General features: G+C 44.4%; 1 protein-coding gene across 1 annotated transcript in view; it reads right to left on the reverse strand.

Annotated features, from left to right (window-relative positions):
* Nucleotides 1-238: 238 nt before the first annotated feature.
* WNT10A (Wnt family member 10A) overlaps nucleotides 239-21,043 on the reverse strand; it is a 73,002-nt gene continuing 52,197 nt past the window's right edge. Inside the window, exon 4 of the mRNA XM_088472352.1 lies at nucleotides 239-2,145. Coding sequence (XP_088328478.1) covers nucleotides 1,669-2,145 — 477 coding nt within the window. The 3' untranslated portion in view covers nucleotides 239-1,668. The remainder of the gene's footprint in view (nucleotides 2,146-21,043) is intronic.

Consider the following 21,043-nt stretch of genomic DNA (forward strand, 5'->3'; position numbering starts at 1 on the left):
TCTGGACTGTCTCTTGAAATTAGGGGTAACTCTACTGACAGAGTCCTTTTCCTTTGAAGTCCTAGGGTGTGTACCATTCAAAGATTTGTCACAGGTTTTTCACTACACCGATATTACAAGTTAATCCTATTTGGATGCATACTTTAAAAGCTATCCACCCTAGGCATTCCCTTCCTGGGCAGGTCTCACCACAAATCCCCCCCCCCCTTCCACCCTCCTTCCCCTTCTGGGACCCTCACCTCACACTTTGTTACTTGATAGACCCCACAAAGTTGAATCTTTCACATGCAGAGCAAAGCTGCATTATATTACTTATGCTGTTCAGCATTTGTTGAAAGAATCCAGACATTAGCCAAATGCTGTGTGTTAATACATTTTAACAGGTTATGACTAGTAATATCCACTTTCTGTAAAGGAACAGTTGTCTGTGAGTAGAGCTGTCAGATGTGATACTGTATAGAGGGTATAGAGTATGTGTGCCTATTCCAGTGGAACTAAATTTCTAAAACTGTTATCGGTACTCATGCCTCAGAAAAACTGCTATTAAATGTGTACTGATGTTTATACTTTGGGAGATCATGTCATCATCCAGCCATTAATAATGATGACTGATATTGTACAGATGATATACAGTATATAATACAACTGTTTATCCCCTTCACCTGTGAAATGGTTGTCTCATACATGGAGTTCTAAAATAAATGCTTACTGTGGGCTAATATACACCATAAATATTCTTGTTTTTATTTGTTTGACCAGCAAACTCATTTTACAACTTTTCCATATCAGTTCAACAAGAAAAAAATCAGCATTTTAAAGTAAAAGTGTGATAATTATCAAATGGCTTTCATATTTGAATAGATCACAGCCACAGAGTAGGCACGTTGTGACTTTCTGATCTTAACTACAGGTTCCAGCATGCTCTGCCAGCCTCTTGTTCAACAACAGCTGGAAAGGCCGCATGCTTTCCGGTAAGACAAATTTATCTATCCCATTACATATACAAAAACATTCTCTGCAATATACTGGAAGTATTTCTGGTATGTGGCGGAGACAATGTGTCATTCAGTCGTCAGCTAAATGTAGTAATGTGTATGATAGATAGTTCTGTGGGATTTCTATCAGGTGTGAACCTGAGGGTTACATGTAATGAGCTAGAAGTATCCATATAAAGTCTTTCTGTCACATATAATAATTGTTTATTAAGGTGTACGTACCAGGTGATAAATGACTGTCTGTGATGCTAAAAATTTGACCCAATCATGGCCTTTTCAATATTGTACTGTCGGCATTAAACTTTTTATGCAGGTACTTGCAGGCTACAGCAGAGTCCAATACCTAAATTAATTTCAGAAACATGTATAATGCCAATTCAGATAAACAGTGTTTCCCACAGCTCTCACAAAGGTTTGGGTGAAGTTATGGATAATGACAACAGTTCTCAACATTTTTGTTTTATTCAGTTTAATATGTATTAAATTATTATTATTTTTGGTTTTGGTATGCAGCAAGTCCCATTTTGGCATTTCCATTTGTATTCATTGTTTCTTGCAGTCCAGGCCTAGCCAAGATGTTTTAGATCCATGTCTTGCGTATGTTTGTCTACAGCCTTGGTCTTATGCATGATTCTTTCTTTTTGTCCTATTAGTGTCGTGGAAGCTATTTTTCCTACTTACACACGCTCACCCATTCTGTGATGCGGCACTCTTCACACACCACATAACAACACCAGTGGAATTTGCAGTTGCACCTCTCGGTGCGTGTCTGTCTGAGAATGTTATGACCACGGCCGCAGCACAGACTCTCACAGTTGTCCATTCCTGGGCTAGTTTTGTTACATATCCTGCCTTGTGTTCCTGCTGAGTCCAAATTCAGCTCCTGTTCACAGAAGTCAGGAGATTTCTCAAAATATACCAAGTCAGTGATACCGGTTCGCCTCCGGTAAGGAGCCTGCGTCTGCTCCAACTGCCCCAGCTGTCCATTATTTCTGTTGTGAGGCCTGATCAAAGTGGCCACTGAGAATCTCTCCTTCAGGAGGGAACCAATCATACGAAACTCCGGAGTTACCTGCCAACAGGTCTTGAGCTGGCAACTTCCAGATGTACCATGGCATTTACATTTTCTTTTCATGTTGTCCATCACAATCTGAGGAGAATATAAAGAAAAATAAGTGTTACATTACTTTTGTATTACTTTCTGTCTAACCAGTGTTTTGACCAGCTGTTAGCCTCTTATGCTTGTTGCTTATTATGTTTGACATTGCATGTTTGAGGCTGGTTACAATAGACATAGACAAGATGTGGCTCTCCAGGCTTTGGCTGGAATCCTGTAATGGGACTTGAAGTTCTACAGCAAAGCTTGCAACAGAGTGTGCAGCAAGATGTAAAGCATGATAAAGCAATTGTACATTAGTTCCAGCTATTACCGTGCTGCACCACCAGGTTTTGTGTCCTATTGTAATTAGGTGGTTTGTAATCACATGTCAATCCTACAATATTGCTGAGTATTTTAAAGGAATGCTAAATCGAAAAGCAGATTTCTTTATATGAAAGAACTATAAGTAATGCTGACGAATCATATATATTTATATATTTCAAAATTTCTTATGAACTATGAACTAAAGGTTTTTGTTATAGAGTCATGTAGGAGGCATTTTATCTGAGCACATCATACTTCCTGTCTGTAAGCCTACTAAACAAAATACAAGTAACCCTTCAGTAATGAAGACATTGGGCTTAATGCTGAGGTGCAGTAAATTGGGGGTTCTTTGTGCAAAATAAGAGAGCATGGGGAAAAATGTATATCCTCTCTGGTTTACTACTAATCATTATCAGTGTGCACTTGCATACACCCTATACTGGGTACAAAAGCTATTCCTCCAATCAAAACAAGAAAAAAGTGACTTACAATACATAACATTTCAGGACATGGACAAGGGCCCTCATTCAGAGCCGTACGCTCTGAGCAGAGCGCACGCTCTGAATGAGGGCCGGGCTCCATTTTCATGGAGCGTCCTCCTGGACGCTCGTATAGCTGTGGGTCACCACCCACAGGCTATACGAGCGTGCATTTTGATGGCCGCGATGGTCGTGACCATCGCGACCATCGAAATTGCGAGCCGGAGCCTGCGGTTGAGGTTTTCAACCGCAAGCTCCGGAGTGATTTTGGCTCTATCAGAGCCAAAATCACTCCCACTGACATCACTAGTGATGTCAGTGGGCCGGCTTCTGACGGGAGGCGTTCCCGTGGGAACGCCCCCGTCAGGGAGGCACGCCCCCGGCACGCCCACCAAAGGGGGCGTGCTGTCAATCAACATTGACAGCACGCCCCCTTTGATCGGACACAACGAGCGAAGGAAAGTCCTTCGCTCGTCGTGTCTGGCGCATGCGCACGACGGAGCTCCCTCCGTCGTGCGCATGCTCAGTGCAGACCATCGACCCACTTGCGAGCGGACAGCCGCTCGCGAGTGGGTCTGAATCAGGCCCAAGGTTTCTAAACATTGCTGCAACAGCAGTCATAGTACCCAAATAAGCAGCACCAGCCAAACCTAAAGGTTTGGTGCCATTGTTGGCAGTGGCGATAGATTATGGTATAAGTGAGGGAAGGAAAAGCACATGAGCGAAGAGACAGAGCCGTAACTAGACTTTTTGGTGCCCTGTGCTAGAAATAGCATTGATACCTCCCCATTTTTCAAATAGGGACATAATGCACCCTAAAAAGGGGAATGGCCTCATGGGGAAGGGCCAGGGAAGAGATAGGGGAGGCTAAGAGATGCCGGGGATGAAATAAGTGATTGAGAATGATAATAAACAGCGCCCCTTGTCCTGCGGTGCCTTGTGCCATGGCACTGCTCGCAGTACCCTAGTTATGGCCCTGCGAAGAGAGCCTTGTTCGTGAAAGCTCGCAATCTAAAAAGTATGTACATTGTGTAAGCCACTGAATGCCTTTTCACCTTGGATTGCTTTTTATTATACATTATGAAAAGGGATACTGTTGTCATCATCATAAATCTATATGTACATTTCACCATACTGGTAAAAAATGTAAGATGTCTGAAATCGTTTGTAGACTTGTTATTTATCTGTGTGAAACCCATTGTCTCCATCACTGAATAATGTATTCTATTACAATAGGCTTAAAAACAGGGAGCATGATGTGCATGTTGATCCTTCCATGATACACTTCTATATGTTTATTAAGCAAAAAAGAACTCTTAAGTGAGGATTAAATATTGTATTTTATTTATGCTACAGGTTACTAGGATTCAAGCTTACCAGTTCTTAGCTTCATTTTGTGAACTAGCTCCCTGGAGTGTAGGGTAATATGTTTTTTTCCTACAACTGTCAATATAAGACCTGGCGAATAAAGGGAAGGCTTAAAGATTTATGGAAACAAGCCTGGAGCAAATTGGTATAAGAGCCAAAGCTCCTCTGACAAGTTGTTTTCTGACAAGATGTACGTGCCCCGCAGGTGACGGTACAGGTCACAGGTAGGTCAAATAGGAGAAGGGTTAGGGGTCAGAGTTGAGTTATGCAATGTCGGTAGCTTTCAGGCTGGATTTAACAGTAAGATACCAAAAGTTGTATTTATTGGTATACATTTTTTATCACAATTTAATAATAAGTACCTTTAGATAATGTTTGCTGTTGTCCTGCTGTGTGTCTGTTATTACCCACACTGCTCAATTTAGTAGATATAAATCAAAAGTTTTTATGTAGAGAAAACAATGTAATGTAGGTTATAAGATAACAGTGGAATAATGTAAGAAATCAGTAGTGGTTTTACACAGGTGGATATGGCAAAGTGACTCTGACAAAGTGTGGGAGTATGCTGCTACAGAGAACAGAAAGGAGTCAAAGCCTTGTAAAATATATTCAGCTCTGGATGGTATGCAATCGGGTTCGGACACTGTAGATTGTATATAACAGTGAGGCCCAGTCAGGCCAAATATAAACCTGGAAGAGCCTATAAATGGCTTTGGGTCACTTTAAATTACTTTAGAGCCCTGATCTGTCTATCTGGCATATTTAAAAATAACAGTACTTTGGCTTCCAGATACAAGTTAGTATAAATGTCACCATGGCTAAAAACTTTATTTTCAACAATTCTTTAACTAAAATCTAACATTTTACATTAAGACAAATGTAATTAAATTCATTAACTAAGTTATGTCTCTTCTTTACAAGTTAAAAAGTTACTTTGAATATTCTGTAAGATTTTATGACATACCTTAACAATAGAATAATACCCTTTTCCACTAGTTTGCCGGGTCGCACCCGGGATGATGTTCACACGCCCATCCTGGGAGTGACCTGGCTGAGACCCCTGTCAGACAGGCCGCCCGACCCAGCACTGATGCCGGGTCGATGACTCCATCGGCGTCACATGATGAGCCGGCGCTTGGAGATGGTCTCATCTCCAAGCGCCGGCTCTTCCTATGCAGTGAACAGGACCCGGGTTGCATAGACCCGGGTTACCCGTTCACACTGCTTCACGAGCCAGGTTGAACTCGCATCCAACCCTGCTCGTGACCAGGGTTGAAATGCCGGGTCAGCTTATTTCAACCCTGCCCTTTCACACACCAAAATATCCCAGGATGCTGCGCGCTCACGTGCACAAACCCGGGTTATATCTGGCAGTGGAAAAGGGGTATTATAGACTCTTGCTCCTAAGTGCCCCTAGTGTTTAAATGTTCATGGAATGGTAGAATATCTGCTTGGCCTTAGACCAGAGGTTTCCAAACTATCGGCCTGATTCATTACAGATTGCAATAGCGATTACGCACGCAGTCTCACTGTGATAGTATGCTAGTCCATTGCGATCATTATGCCATCACAGCAACCCCACTTTACCTTACATCTGTAATGTTTAGCAAGACTGCGAAACCATCGGTACCATCGCAGCCACACACACTAGCACAAGCTCTGATCTCACTCAAGAATTACTAACTTCATCACACACTATGAGTACTCATGCTGCGTACGGCATTGCAGTGTTATGCCCATGCAACGGCGTTCAAATGTCCTGGTACACCTGCCTTTTGTCAACCCCCCCCTCTCATCACCACCCCTGACGGTACTTCCTGTCAATCACTCTCACAAGGGTTATCTATAAAGATTCCATGTTGTTGGTTCAAATAGTTTCAAAATGTTATTTTGTATTATGCTGTTTTTAAATATTTTTTTCACATTGGAGATACAAGTGCCAAAGGGCAGGCAGGCAGGCTGGCACATGTAGTATGGAAAAGCAATATTATTACATGCACCCACCAGCTAGGGGTGCACCCACCAGCTAGGGGTGCAGCATGGAAGAGCCCAGGGCTGGTGTATACTCGGGAGGGTGACCCCATTTTTTCCAGGGATAGCCAGCCCTGAGCTGACTAGTTTTAATTCTTTGGCAGGAGGATCCAACTCTGTGTGTCCTCCTGCTGTGGAATTACATCCTTGTGCTGGTTCATGGAAAATAGGGGGAACCCCACGTCGCAATTTCCATGACCAGACTAAAATATTCAACACTGGTTATGGATTTAGGGGAGGACCCCACGCCATTTTTTTCTTAATTGTTTGCTTTTAACATTTTTTGACACCTAAGAAGCATGCACAGATCATAGTGCATCAGGCAGGGGCATTGTTTAGGTGCATTTAAAGTCCGTTTTGAAGTTTGATTTTGAGTCTACTTTCAAAACGACTGTTAGTAAATGGGCGCTTTGTATAGGCGTCTATTTAAAAGTAACAATATTTGGGTCGATGGTCTATTGTAGTCTAAAATCGTTTTTTCAGTCGGTTTTGCCTTTAGTAAATCTTCGATTTTCAAAATACAAAATCGACCCAAAAGCCAAATCTACCTTTAGTAAACTTATCCCTGATATTCAGCAAGGTAATAAATATAAAAAAAAATGGATAATGTTCCTGCATAATGTTTCACACAATTTTACAAATAGTAATCTGCATAGACTTTATTATATGCATGAATTAAATGCCAGATCACCTAAATATGTACATGCATCTTTTACCAAATTATTAACATTATGATTAACATTTACTTACATAGCGCCAGCATTTTCCATTGTGCTTTATAATTGTGAACAAATGGATTGTATTATGGCTTCTTTCAATGGTTTTTAGTAAATTCTTTAGATCACAGGTTCTCAAACTCGGTCCTCAGGACCCCACATAGTGCATGTATTCCAGGTCTCCTCACAGAATCACTAGTGAAATAATTAGCTCTATCTGTGAATCTTTTTAAATATGTCAGTGAGTAATGAATACACATGTGCACCTGCAATGTGACCTGAAAAACAAGAACTATTTTTGTTTACTTGCCAATGCACAATATATAGCTTTGCTATTGGCATATGGTACAATGTCATCAAGAAAGCAGCACTGTACCATACTGGTTGGGTATGAAATACAGGCAGCGGAATCCCGATGGATGAAGATCCCGACAGGGGTGGTAAGTATGCCTACCCCTCTCCCCTCTAACCCTAACCATCCCTTAGTGGTGCCCTAACCTCCCCCCCCCTAGTGCCTAACCCTAACCTCCCCCCCGGTAGTACCTAACCCTGACCCCCCCCTTCCCGCACCCTAGACCTAACCCTCCCGAGGGGGTGCCTAACCCTAACCCCCCTCCCCCCCAGGTGGTGCCTAACCCTAACCCTCCCTCTCCATAGCCTAACCCTCCTCGGGGGGATACCTAACCCTAATCTACCCTTGGGGCATCCTAAATCTTCCCCCCCCATGAGCTAAGACCTAACAGGTCCCGCTTACCTTCGTTCTGGATTCCAGTTGTCGGGGTTGTGGCTTCGGGATGAAGATAGATGTCGGGATTGCAAAGCCTATCTTTAGTCCCCCATTTACTAATGAGTTTTATCACCAAGACGAGTGATAAATTTAACTGTGTATGATAAATGGTGCTCCAGCCAATCAGCTCCAAACCATAATTTTTCTAACAGTTGACAGTTGGGAGCTGATTGGCTGGAGAACCATTTATCATACACAGTGACATTTATCACTTGTTTTGGTGATAAAACTTGTTAGTAAATGAGGCCCTACGTATGTAACTCAAGACAGAATCAGGTTTAAAACGAAAATAACAGTTTGTATGGTGAATAAATCTACTTGGCATATCCAGACCTTCTCCTTTTTCGTGTGGGAAATTTGATGCACCTCCCCAAATAACATACCCAAACAAAATGTTCTTATTTGTGCAAACAAATCCAGGATGTCTCTATTGTCCGAAACAATTCATACTGTATATAAACAGAGAAATGTGTACACCAACCATGACATTGTAGAATTGTTCATATAAAGCTACAAAAACAAAATATGTGCTTCCAAAGCTACTGTCTCAGAGCTGACTCTTTGCACACACAAACACCCACTTCCTCTGGATACACCCTGAACACAATGGCAAAGCATTGTTCACCATGATTCCACAACAATGGACACACTTTTCATGTGATTTATACTGTTTACAAGATCAAAGGAACTTTATATGTTTTCAAACTGTTGTTTGACATGATTAGACATTGTCATTTTGTTATCATGGGAACTAATTTAGGCAGTTAAGGGCTTATGCTGAGTTGGGAGCAAAGCAAAAAAGAGTAACTTTGCAACTTGGTACAGTATAACTATGCTGCACTATAGTTGGGGCAGATGTAAAATGAGGGATTATATCGACCATCGATGATTCATAATCATCGTTGGTTTATAGCTGATGTTGAATACTTTTACCATCGATGGGGAGAACCAGATGGTTTTCCTCCATCGATGGTACAGCATAACCTAATGGCATTTATTTATTTTTTTAACAAGTTGCCGGGATAGAATATCTCCACCCCCAACATCCGCGAAGCCCCGCCAGCAGGTTCTGATTGGCCCACGGGCTAGTCAGTCAAAGTACAGGGATGACCATCGGTTGGTGAAACCATCGATGGTCATCTGTTGCATAGTTGGTAGCCATCGATGGTCACTTGTTTTATTGCCATCGATGGTAATCATGCCGATGGCCATACCTAATTAAAATGTGCAGAGTTTTAGATTTCGGAGGGGTGTGTCCAAACTCAGATCTAAATTGCAGTGTAAAAACAAAGCTGTCTAGTATTTGTGGACTACATGTAAAAGCAGCCAGTATTTACCCTGTATGCAAAATAAATAACTATAGTTGTATCCCTTGGATAGCAAAATGGTTTGTTAAAGGTACAAAGTTTACTTGCTTTTGTGCTTTGTTCCCGCCTCAGAATCAGCCCCTTAATATTAAGCCAAACTTATGTTATTTTCACGTTTTTATTTTTGAAGAGAAGAAATACGATTTGCAAAACTGAGAGATGACTGTTGCAGTCTCCTCGCTCCTGTCGGCTCTGAGTATAATGAGAGGTTAGTAGTTTATGATCCAATCATACACGCTGCAATGCTTTCTTAAAGTATAACCACAGAGTCACTGTGCATGCTCGTGGCTTGCCAAATTGGATGACACCCTATGCTGACTGCACATACAGTCTGATAATTATCTTCCAGTCTAATTCATGGGCATGCCCAGTAATGACCCTGCACAATTAAATGCATGACGCAGTGACGTCCCTCCCCATGGTGAGTGCGGGGATGGTTGAAGCGTGCCTGTAAAATGGGGCGTGGCATTGCAGGCAGGGAGCATGGCCTCACGGGTAGGGGTGTGGCCTTGCAGCCCGGACCCTCATTTTAGTCACTCCAAGGGTTTCGGAGATGCTGACTGTCCCCGGGGACCAGTCTGTGTCGAGTGCCGTTGTGGGGAGTTAGGAGTAAATTATACTATAAGTAGGGGGAGGAGAAGCACATGAGGGACGAGGACCCTGCTTGTGAGAGCTTGCATTCTAAAGGGGAGGGGCAGACAGACAGGGGCGACACAGATGGAGTAGGACTAAAGTATTCACTACTGTATCAGGATGGCATGACATTCCCATAATAGCTGCATTTTTATCAGGATGTATTTAGATGCTAAAATGTAACACACAATAATTAAAGCGCTACTACTTTATTTTGTACATCTCTCATGTAAATAACACATAATTAAAATCTATTTTCTGTCATAGAGATAGATGAATGAAGCACATAATTTTGACATAACATCAGGTCATCATATACACACACATTCCGCAGCACATATCCTAACCCACTGCTCCATGCTCCTTCCTCACTATCTACTCCATCTGTGTCGCCCCTGTCTGTCTACCCCTCCCTTTAGAATGTAAGCTCCCACGAGCAGGGCCCTTGTCCCTCATGTGCTTCTCCTCCCCCTACTTATAGTATAATTTACTCCTAACTCCACACAATGGCACCTAACACCTGGTTGCTCATGTCCTGCTGCTTGTGTTATGCAGCTATGTTTATAAATCATGTCCTTGTCCTGTATTGTTTTGTATTACTATTAACTTACTATTACTATTAACTTACTATTACTATTAGGCGCTGCGAAACCTTTGTGGTGCCACATAAATAAAGGATAATAATAATAATAATAATAATAATAATAATAATAATAATACTGGAGATGAGCTTTAAACATTGCTATTCCGCGTCGGATCCAAGATGGGTTTTCCCGCGTGACTTGGATGTCAAAACGAGGAAAAACATCATCCTCACGCTGTCGGATTCTTATCTGTGGCTGCTGCTGTTTTTTTGTCTTGTCCATCAGGCTAGGGCCTTAAAGGGGTGCTGTGTTGTCCGGGGGGAGGTGCTCTGTCAATTAGGGTTGCTCCTCCCCAGTGTAAAAAAAAAAGTACTTTGGTGTTCGGTGACACTGCTGCAGTTTATCATCCACGTATTTGTGACTCTGCAGGTGGTCTCTGTCCACCCTCGGCAGGGTTGCTTTGTTAAGTGTAAATAAAAATAGTCACCTAAGCACACAAGAATACAGATAAACAATTGAGGTAAACAAAGTCTTGTGTAGTTATTATTACCAATGTACTTAAACGTCCAAAATGTTGGAAAATGTTGCTTTGTTGTCCATAAAGAAGGGGTGCTCTCTGTGTTCATCAAGGGGCCGCTGCCACGTTCAGGGGTGCTCTTGCCCAGTGTTAAAAAAAAATATTGTTTGGTGACACTGCCAGTCAGACCACAGTGTAAGTTTGTTGATATGGAGGACGATCAAATGAGAGGAGAGCAGGAACCACATACCAGTCTTGCAGCTGCTGCCAGCAGTCATGATGATGATGCAAGGCCGTCAACGTCATCTACGAAGGCCGATGCACAAGGACTTAATTCAGGGAATTTAAAATCAAACCAGCAATGTTTTACAGTGTTAAAGAAAAATAAATTAAAAGCTAAGGCCCTCATTCAGAGCCGTACGCTCTGAGCAGAGCGCACGCTCTGCATGAGGGCCGGGCTCCATTTTCATGGAGCGTCCTCCTGGACGCTCGTATAGCTGTGGGTCACCACCCACAGGCTATACGAGCGTGCATTTTGATGGCCGCGATGGTCGTGACCATCGCGACCATCGAAATTGCGAGCCGGAGCCTGCGGTTGAGGTTTTCAACCGCAAGCTCCGGAGTGATTTTGGCTCTATCAGAGCCAAAATCACTCCCACTGACATCACTAGTGATGTCAGTGGGCCGGCTTCTGACGGGAGGCGTTCCCGTGGGAACGCCCCCGTCAGGGAGGCACGCCCCCGGCACGCCCACCAAAGGGGGCGTGCTGTCAATCAACATTGACAGCACGCCCCCTTTGATCGGACACAACGAGCGAAGGAAAGTCCTTCGCTCGTCGTGTCTGGCGCATGCGCACGACGGAGCTCCCTCCGTCGTGCGCATGCTCAGTGCAGACCATCGACCCACTTGCGAGCGGACAGCCGCTCGCGAGTGGGTCTGAATCAGGCCCTAAGTTAGCTGCAGAGAAGCAAAAATGGCAATATGCCATTTACTACATGAACTGGCAAGGAAAGGTTAAGGCCTTTATTTATGACTGGTGGCTTTGCATCTTATGATGATGTAAGCCCTTCTTCCTGTAGAAGTGTCAAAGAAATAAAAATCGCTAAGGCACATGAACCAACTGTGTGCTCAAAAAAGTCACAGATCCCTGAGGAGAGTCCAAGTGTGTCCGTGGTTGCCATGTGTGAGCCTGACCTTTCTAATACTGTACTTGAAGAGGATCCCCCTTCCACCATTTGTTTGCCATCTGCAAATGTGGGGATGAGCAGCACAAGTCAACATGCTGACGCAGACATCGAGGATGCTTCTGTGGAATTGCACCAGGAGGATGAAGAGGATATTTCTGTAGTTGGCGCTAACAAGGAGGATGAGGATGTTGATGATAATGAGGATGTTGATGCCGAGGATGTTGTTTGTGTAAATCAGTCAACAGTTGTTGCCCATGGTAGGAAATAGGCAAAGCCCATTGCTGTCATGCCGGGGCAAAAGACAAAATAATCCACTTCTCGTGTGTAATTATTTCCACAAAAATCCAGACAACAGTTGTCAAGCCATCTGTAACATTTGCCAAGCAAGATAGAGTAGAGGTAAGGACCTTAACCATCTTGGAACCTCCTCCCTGTTACGTCACTTGCAGCGCATTCATCAAATTGAAAAGTGTTTACATAATTCAGAAACTTTGGCTAAAAACGTAACAATCAATCCAGCGTCACCTAGCTGCTGCCTTCTCTCTGTTAGATCCATGCGCCTGCAATCTCCACCACCAACACCTGCATCATCAACATCGTAAATCGTGATCGATAGTAGTCCTGCTGCATCTAATTTCATAAGTATGACTGACTCCTCTCCTATCTGTGATTCCTCAGAAGGATCCTTGAGTGCTACGACTGTTGCTACTGCTGCTGGGGGTGGATTTTCATCCCAGAAAAGTACCAACAAGACTGCTACTAGTAGTAATTTAAAAAAAACAATTGCCTATTAAACAATGCTTTGATAGAGGAAGTAAGTATAACAACTGTCACCCAGTTGCACAGCGGATCACTGACGCCAAGACGGCTGTGCTAGTATTAGATGGTGAAACAATAGAAAATCAGGATGATAGTGTGGAGGAAGTGCAAAAGGAGGTTGAGGGGAAAGTTTGAGTCCTATCTGATGCTAATGAGGCTGTTGATGATGAGGATGTTGTTTGCGTAAATCAGCCACCAGTGGCACTAGTTCTTGCTTGTGATTAAAAGAAAGCCACGTCTTGGGTTTGGAATTATTTTAATCTAAATTCTGACAACAGTTGTGAAGGCATCTGTTCCATTTGTAAAGCCAAAGTTAACAGAGGAAGGGATGTTAACCATCTAGGCACCTCCTTCCTGGTTACCTCATTTGCAGCGAGTTCATGCAATTTATTTAACAAAATTATAATAATTTGTAAATTAATAACAAGCAGTCCAGTATTAGCTATCAGCTGCAACCTCCTCCTTAATAATTGATGGTAGTCCTTCCAAAAAATGTTATGTGAGGGCCCAAACAAACCAAGGGCTTCAGCCACAAATGTGTCAGCCCTTGTCGCTAAAGTGCTTGGTTTGTTAAACTGTGCATGTCCTTTTTAATACCCCATATAAGAGTGTGTGGGCCCAAGGACAATTCCATCTTGCACCTCTTTTCTTTACATTTTGCACAATTTGGGGCATTGCCGACTGACTTTATTATAGTTTATTAGACTGCCATCCTGTCTGCCACTGCTGTGTGGCAATGTTTCATAGATGTCCTATATTTTTTTAAACTGCCTTGTATTTGTGCCGCTGCTCTGCCACTTACTTTAGCCAGCCAGCTCGCTGCAGCCTTTGGCCTATATTGGTGAAAAATAGTGAAATCAATATTGTGAGCTGTGAGGTGGTTAAAAATGCCTGGAAATGCATGAAAATGATTGTTATTATGGTTAATATTACTGTAGGAACAAAAACAGGCCCAAATTATGTGGTTTTAGCTATTTATATTATTTTTTTGGAAAAAAAATACTGATCCAAAACCACAAGGGTGGTTTTGTAAAACCAAATCCAGATCCAAAACCTTGAAGGAGATACAGATCCAAAGCCAAAACACGGGGGTTGGCGCTAGAGATGTGCACCGACCCTTGTGTTTTGGTTTTGGATCTGGATCCCCCCTGGTTTTGGATCTGGACTGGTTTTGCCAAAACCTCACCTCCGTGTTTTGTTTCCGTGTTTTGGTTTTGGATCTGGATTAGGATTTTTTTCTTAAAAAAATCATAAAAACAGCTAAAAATCACAAAATTTGGGCCTGTTTTTCTTCCTACAGTATAATTAATCTCAATAACATTTATTTCCAGTAATTTCCAATTAATTTGACCACCTCACAATATTATTTGCTTCATCTAGTTAAGTCCAAAAGGTTGCATCCAGCTAGATGGCTGACTAAGCTAAGTGACACAGTGGGCGGCACTAACATGTGGCAGTTCAGCTTCTAATTTCCAACAAGGATACAGTGTGTTATACAGTGTGGGGTTGGATACACCAATAGTGCACTTACTGTGACAGCAGTGTCGGCAGAGCAGGGTTGCTGACGGTGTCCTCAGTACATTGAATGGCAGTGCTGCGGTGCTGGCAGTGTGCTCAGTGGAGGGTACCGGTGATGTCGGCAGTGCGGGGGTGCCAGCGGCGTCTTTAGTGCAGGTTTGCTGGCTGTGTCGGCAGTGCGGGGGTGCCAGCTGTGTCTTTAGTGCAGGTTTGCTGGCTGTGTCGGCAGTGCGGGGGCTGCTGGCGGTGTCCTCAGTACATGGAATGGCAGTGCTGGTAGTGTTCTCAGTGAAGGGTACCGAAGGTGTCGGCAGAGCGGGGGTGCCAGCGGTATCCTCAGTGCATGTGTGCTGACTGTGTCGATAGTGCAGGGGTGTTCTCAATGCAGGGTGCCGGCATTGTCAGCAGAGCGGGGGGTGCCAGCGGTGTCCTCAGTGCAGGTTTGCTGACTGTGTCAGCAGTGCAGGGGTGTCTCAATGCAGGGTGCCGGCGGTGTTGGCAGAGCTGGGGTGCCAGCTGTGTCCTCAGTGCATGTGTGCTGACAGTGTCGGCAGTGCAGGGGTGCTGGTGGGTCCTCAGTGTGGGAGTCGCTGACGGCGTCCTCAGTACGTGGGGCAGCAGTGCCGGCAGTGTCAGCAGCGGTGGTGTCGGCTGTGTCAGGCGGCGGGGGATGGCGGACGCCATCTTCTTCTTTAGTGTTCATTTTCAATGGGCTTAACGCTGATTGGCTGAGAGTCGTGACAGAAGCTCAATACAAAACCTCGCGACTCATAAGCGGGGTCGCAAGGTTTTGCCTTGGGTGAGGGATCCGAGGCAGGCAGGCAGATCCGAGCATCGCCCTGGATCGCCCTGGATCCCCGAAAATCGGGTGGGTTCGGATCTCTGAGATATACGACTGCACCGCTCCAAATAATACATTGATGAAAGCAATCATCATCATAATCAGCAAATGATTGCACCAGCCAATCCTTGATGCACCTGAAGTCAGACATATTTCTGCATATGCTCACATCTAAATAGTGGCAATTTATCTTACAGTACATGCAAAAACTTAAATGGCACCCAAGTACACCCGCTCAGTTGCAAGTGGATATACCACTGAGATCCATATGACTCTGAAACATTCATAATTACTCTGAGCTATGTAGTCAGACCTGCTGCATGTGTAGTCTGCTAGAAAATTGCAAGATCCATATGAAGAGGAAACTGTTTGCAACTCTGTATGTTTAGCTCTGTTAGCTTTATTATTATAATTTACATATTAATGTGAGTTCAAATCTTAAGTTTCCCTTTATGGCAATTTCAAATGTCAAAAAGGATGCAGTCTGCACATATTAAATGTGTATAAAGTATTTGCAAATGAGGGCATAGGGAGTGACTTAAGACACTAGAGCAGGGTTTTATAAACTTGGTCCTAAAGATTCTTCCAAGTTTTAAGGCTATCCATGCTTGAGCAGAAATGTTAAATCAAACTAATATACTAATTATGTGTGATATGCTTAAGCTTGGAAAGGGCCTGATTAAGAGTTCCTGCCTCTCTAGGGTAATACACTTATAGTGCCCCTACCCCTTAATGTTTAAGTTTGTATTCAATAACCTGTAATCTTCAGTAGTTGTTATTTATTGTTTCAATCACTGCAACTACCCAATCAAAGACAATCTGGGAGTCAGGGAATGCAGTACAATACTGAATGCATCCTAACAACTTCCATACAATACAGAAAGTATTCCAGTAAGCACCATGCAATACAGGGCTCTAACTAGTTACCACCATAAAATAGAGTGGATTCCAGTGATGGCCATACAATACAAAGAGCATCCTAGTGACCAACATATACTAAATAGAGCATCCTAGCAACCTACCAGTTACTGTCATACAATACAGAGTGCATCCCAGTGACCACCATATAATACAAAGATAGCATCCTAGGGACCACCATACAATATAGAGAGCATTCTAATCTATACACGTTAATTAACCACCTATTTACTGCCTTCTGACTCATCAAAAGAACCCCTTCACATTTCCCCATTAAGTTCATTATCCTCACTCTCATAATCAAAACCATAATCCTAACTCGCCCCCTTATTTTAACATTACCTTCCCTTAATAATACGGCTCGTCTTTACAGCTCCTCTCACCTGTTGCTGATCATCTTCCTGTCTGTGCTGCTTCCACACAGTGGTAAGCAAGGGGCTCAGAAAACAAAGTGTGTTTGAGCTGCTGCCAGAAAGGAGGTATTAGTGGTGCACATCAAATGGTGGAGCTGTTCACTGTCTTTGTACTGCTGCCCAAACAGCTGCCTCCTCACTGAAAAAAAACACATCAGCACCTTCCTGGTAAAAATCCTATAAGGCCTGTAGCCAATCTGCCCCTGGTGGCTCTCCCCAAGTCCCGATGTCATAGGCTGCAGCCTGATCAGCCTTTTGGTTGATAAGGCACTGGGCATGGATAGCCTTAAAACCTGGACTATAAGGCTGCTTTTAGGACTGAGTTTAGGAAACACCGAACTAGAGTATATGTGTTAGTAAGTAACCATATTCTACTGGTTAGGGCTAACACATGTATTCTTGTGTGTTAAGGTTACTCTCTAGAATGTGCTTACAGACTAATTCCCTCCCCTGACAATCAGGGGCTGACCTACCGGCAGTGCAGCATTGCAGCAGGGCCCACAGCAATGAAAGGGACCGCAGCCGGTAACTCATTATAGTACACCGGCAGGCCAGTCACTGCAGGCTATAACAAAGGAGAAGGTACCTGTAGTACTGACATTTCAAATCTTCAGAAAGTGTCAGTGCGTCCAGTCACTCCTGCATCTGCCTGCTCCTGCATGTGCTCTGCTAGGTGGTAAGTAGTTGGTCCCTCCTCCAGGACTAGCCACCCGTGTGCTGCAGCCGTACTGTCCCAAGTACTCCCTCCCTACTGCAGGACCAGGCCAGCCATCTCAATCCCCTTTAACTCTATTCTGCTACCTCCCAATCAGATGACCACTCCTGCACTCTCTACCCTGCTGTGCTCTATTCTGCTCCCTCATGTCCAGAGGACCAGGCCTGTCCCTTCTTTCCACTCTACCCTGCCACTCCCCAATAAAGGGGTCCCCCCACTCCTGACACACCAGGCTTGGTCTGAAGCCCGTCCTCTTCCCCGCACCCCTGGGCTGTGGGTACGGGGTTAATAGTATTTTACATAGCAATAAACTATTGCTTTTTGCCGTAGAACTACAGGTGCCAGTATGCCTGCTCTTTGGCACTTGTGGAACTACAAGAGCCAGCAGGCGGTTGGCACCCGTACTCCCTGCTGTAAAAAAAATTGTTAGAAAACCACAACACACACCGTATGAAAGTATAACTTTATTACATCAGCCAATGGGATGTAGGGGATTTACCCACTTTGCCAGGAGCCGAGAGACTCCCCTCCAAATTCAGGAGTCTCCCGCAACTTCCGGGTGAGTGGGCAAGTATGCCTAAGAAACTAATTGTATTGGTTTTCTGCTACTTCTCAACTATCACTGTTGAGCATCCTGTTCTATTTTTGCCTTCACGTAGAGCCATATTAAAAATGGGGGGGACTTAACTACAGCCCTAGGCCTTCACATAATAATAGGCCCATCATTATGACAGTATGATGACGACCAGTGCCCTGCTGGCTATACATTTGGCCATAAATCAAATTATTAGAACTGTATATTTATTTTCCTCAGTGTAGGAGATATACACAACCACATGGCACTGGCCACACGGCAGAGCATATTTCCCTTCTTGCTAGGGACCTGGAAGTGACGTGAGTGAGGGCAGAAGTGCAGTTCCTGCCCATGAAGGCCAGCTAAACAAGTATGTTGTCCGCACTTAGACAAGAAAGTTGTCCCCTCGCGGGCTCGCTGCGCTCGCCACATGATTATATTCCCCCTCTATGCCCACTTAGATGGTAGGGAATGACACTGGACACTGGCTGATGACGTCATGGTCCTCTCCGTGAAGGGGATTTAGACACTACCCTGGCCACACCCCACAGCATTGGTCACAGCTTGTCTGCTTCTCACAATAGGCCATTGATCATTTTCAGCCACAAGCCTGTGTGGCCTTTAATCTGGCACTGCCTTCAGGATATAAATGTCATCTTTTGCAGCAGTGGCATTTCTACATGCAGGAAATGTGTGTGTATTAGCTGAGCTCCTTAGCGCTAAAGGGGTATCACTGTGAACAAGGCTTAGCACCATGCATGCAGCTTTGATAACCAGAGAAAAACAGGAGGCCAGTCCTGGCATAGTAAATGTGTATGGTGGAGGCAGTGGCGTCACAAGGGGGTGCGGGTCGCACCCGGGTGTCACCCGCCGAGGGGTGAGACCAAGGTGCAGACTCCCCCTCAGTGAAAAGAGCTGGCTGCTGCACTGTATAATTAAATGCAGCACTCGGCTCCTGACAACTGTGAGGGAGCCGGCCGGCACTGCACACAGGGCAGTCCGCACCTCCGGCACCCCCCTGCCCCTCAGTAACAACGGGTGTGGACTACCACGGAGGTTCGGCCACTAGACCATGCCCCCTTGTCACAAGGCCACGTCCCTTCCTGTGAGGTCGCGTCCATGGCCACGCCCCATTTTTGGCGCCGCACGGCACATATCATCCCTCCCCACACCGGGTAACACCGCGGGAAGGGACTTCATTGGGTGGAGGGAAAATTGGGTGCTTATTTCTTTTTACTGGAATTACAGTTTTCATAAATGTACTGCTGAGAGCATCTCTGTTGCAAAGATACCTGTGGTTGAATTGTTAGAAATGTTTTGCGTTATGAGTTAGTTCCCTGAAGCTCGGGGCCATTCAGTGATTTAGTTGTGATTTATAACAGTAGCTTGTTTGGGTGATTTTGATAATTATAGATGATCATTAACATCAAACACTGCACAAGAGAGCAGCGGAGGATCTACAAAACTTCTGACACAGAAAAGATCAGAGGCTTCCAGGCTAACGCTCCCCACCCAATGTCAGAGCAGTACCGCTAGAAAGATGAGAGGGGAAGTAATCCAGACGGTAGCACCAGCTGAGGTTTTAGAATGGTCAGGATCAGATAAGATGCCAAGATCACGTATTTAAAGACAAAACATACTGAAAATGTACAAACGCAGGTGTAGCCAACATCATCTCATGAAGGTGTTTCTACTTATTACCAGCCCTGTCCCATCTTTATCAAGTGTGTTAAAAAGAGCTGGGGGATGCAGGTAAAGGCTTATTATGAAATACTGTAGGTTGCCCAAAGGCTGCCTTTTGCCTATCACTGTACTGTAGTTTAGGATACTACACCTCAATTGTATTATTCATTATATAAAAATAAGACACTATACATGCCCAACATGACTGGACCACTGGACATTATCATGCAGTTTTATTACACTCTATGTAGACATAGAATACTACCATGACCTGACTCCAAGATATGCTCATAATGCAATTGCATTGGTTAATGCAGACATAAGCCATTACTGTACACTCCTCAATGTGGTCTGACCAAATGCCATGATCATAATACAATTATATTACATTCTAAACAGACAAAGGGTGCAATTCAATTCTGAGCTGATTACGGTAGAGCAACAGCCCTTATTTTTCTGAGCACTACTATAGGGATCATAAGCATAATGAGCATTGCGGCAATCTCATTGTGCCTCTATTATGAGAGTTCTGATGGCACGTTGCTAAGTTAGTCATCCCTATAGGTCACTACACATTGTCAATGTGGGCTGGCCAGAGTTGTCCTGTGAAGATGAGATATATAGCCAAACAAAAGTCTCCAAGTCCTGTGATAAGTTGTCCGGTATGGCCATTGGATTGATGATGAGAAATTGAGCTTTATTTGGAGAGAGGGACTCATGGCCCAGGGCAGGCCCTAGACATAGACATTAAAGGCAAATGCATAGGGGTAACTGGAATGCCTAGGGGCATCCCAAGCCTAGGGCCAGATGTAATTCTTTTTTCTCATTCAGCTGCTCGGGTGCTGCAATCCGAGGCAGCCAGGCAGAGAGATTAGGCGGCAGTAGCAGCAGGGCAGGCGGCACTCACACAGGCAGAAAGTGTTTTTAGTTTCACTTTCACTTTCTGCCTGTGAGGCTGACGTGAGCTACTGCAGAGTGCAGAAGAGAAGCCAGACCACACCCGCGGAGCTGCTGACAGGCAACACAGGATAAATGTAAGAGCTGGAATACATTTGGGAAGTGGGGGCTGATGGCACTACTATGGGAGGGGGAGACAATTACATGGGGAGTAGGGGCTCAGGGAGCTGATGATACTGCTATGGGGGATGGGGAGATATATACATATGGGGAGTGGGGGCTGAAGGCACTGCTGTGGGAGGGTGAGACAATTACATGGGGAGTAGGGGCTCAGGGAGCTGCTTATACTGCTATGGGGGAGGTGGAGGCAGATACATATGGAGAGTGGGGGCTGATGGCACTGCTATGGGAGGGTGAGACAAAGACATGGGAAGTAGGGACTCAGGGAGCTGATGATACTGCTATGGGGGAGGGGGAGGCAGATACATATGGGGAGTGAGGGCTGATGGCACTGCTATGGGAGGGTGAGACAAAGACATGGGAAGTAGGGACTCAGGGAGCTGATGATACTGGTATGG

Source organism: Taudactylus pleione, unplaced genomic scaffold (genome assembly GCF_031769625.1).
Source record: "Taudactylus pleione unplaced genomic scaffold, aTauple2 ptg000122l, whole genome shotgun sequence".
Classification (NCBI taxonomy): Eukaryota; Metazoa; Chordata; class Amphibia; order Anura; family Myobatrachidae; genus Taudactylus; species Taudactylus pleione.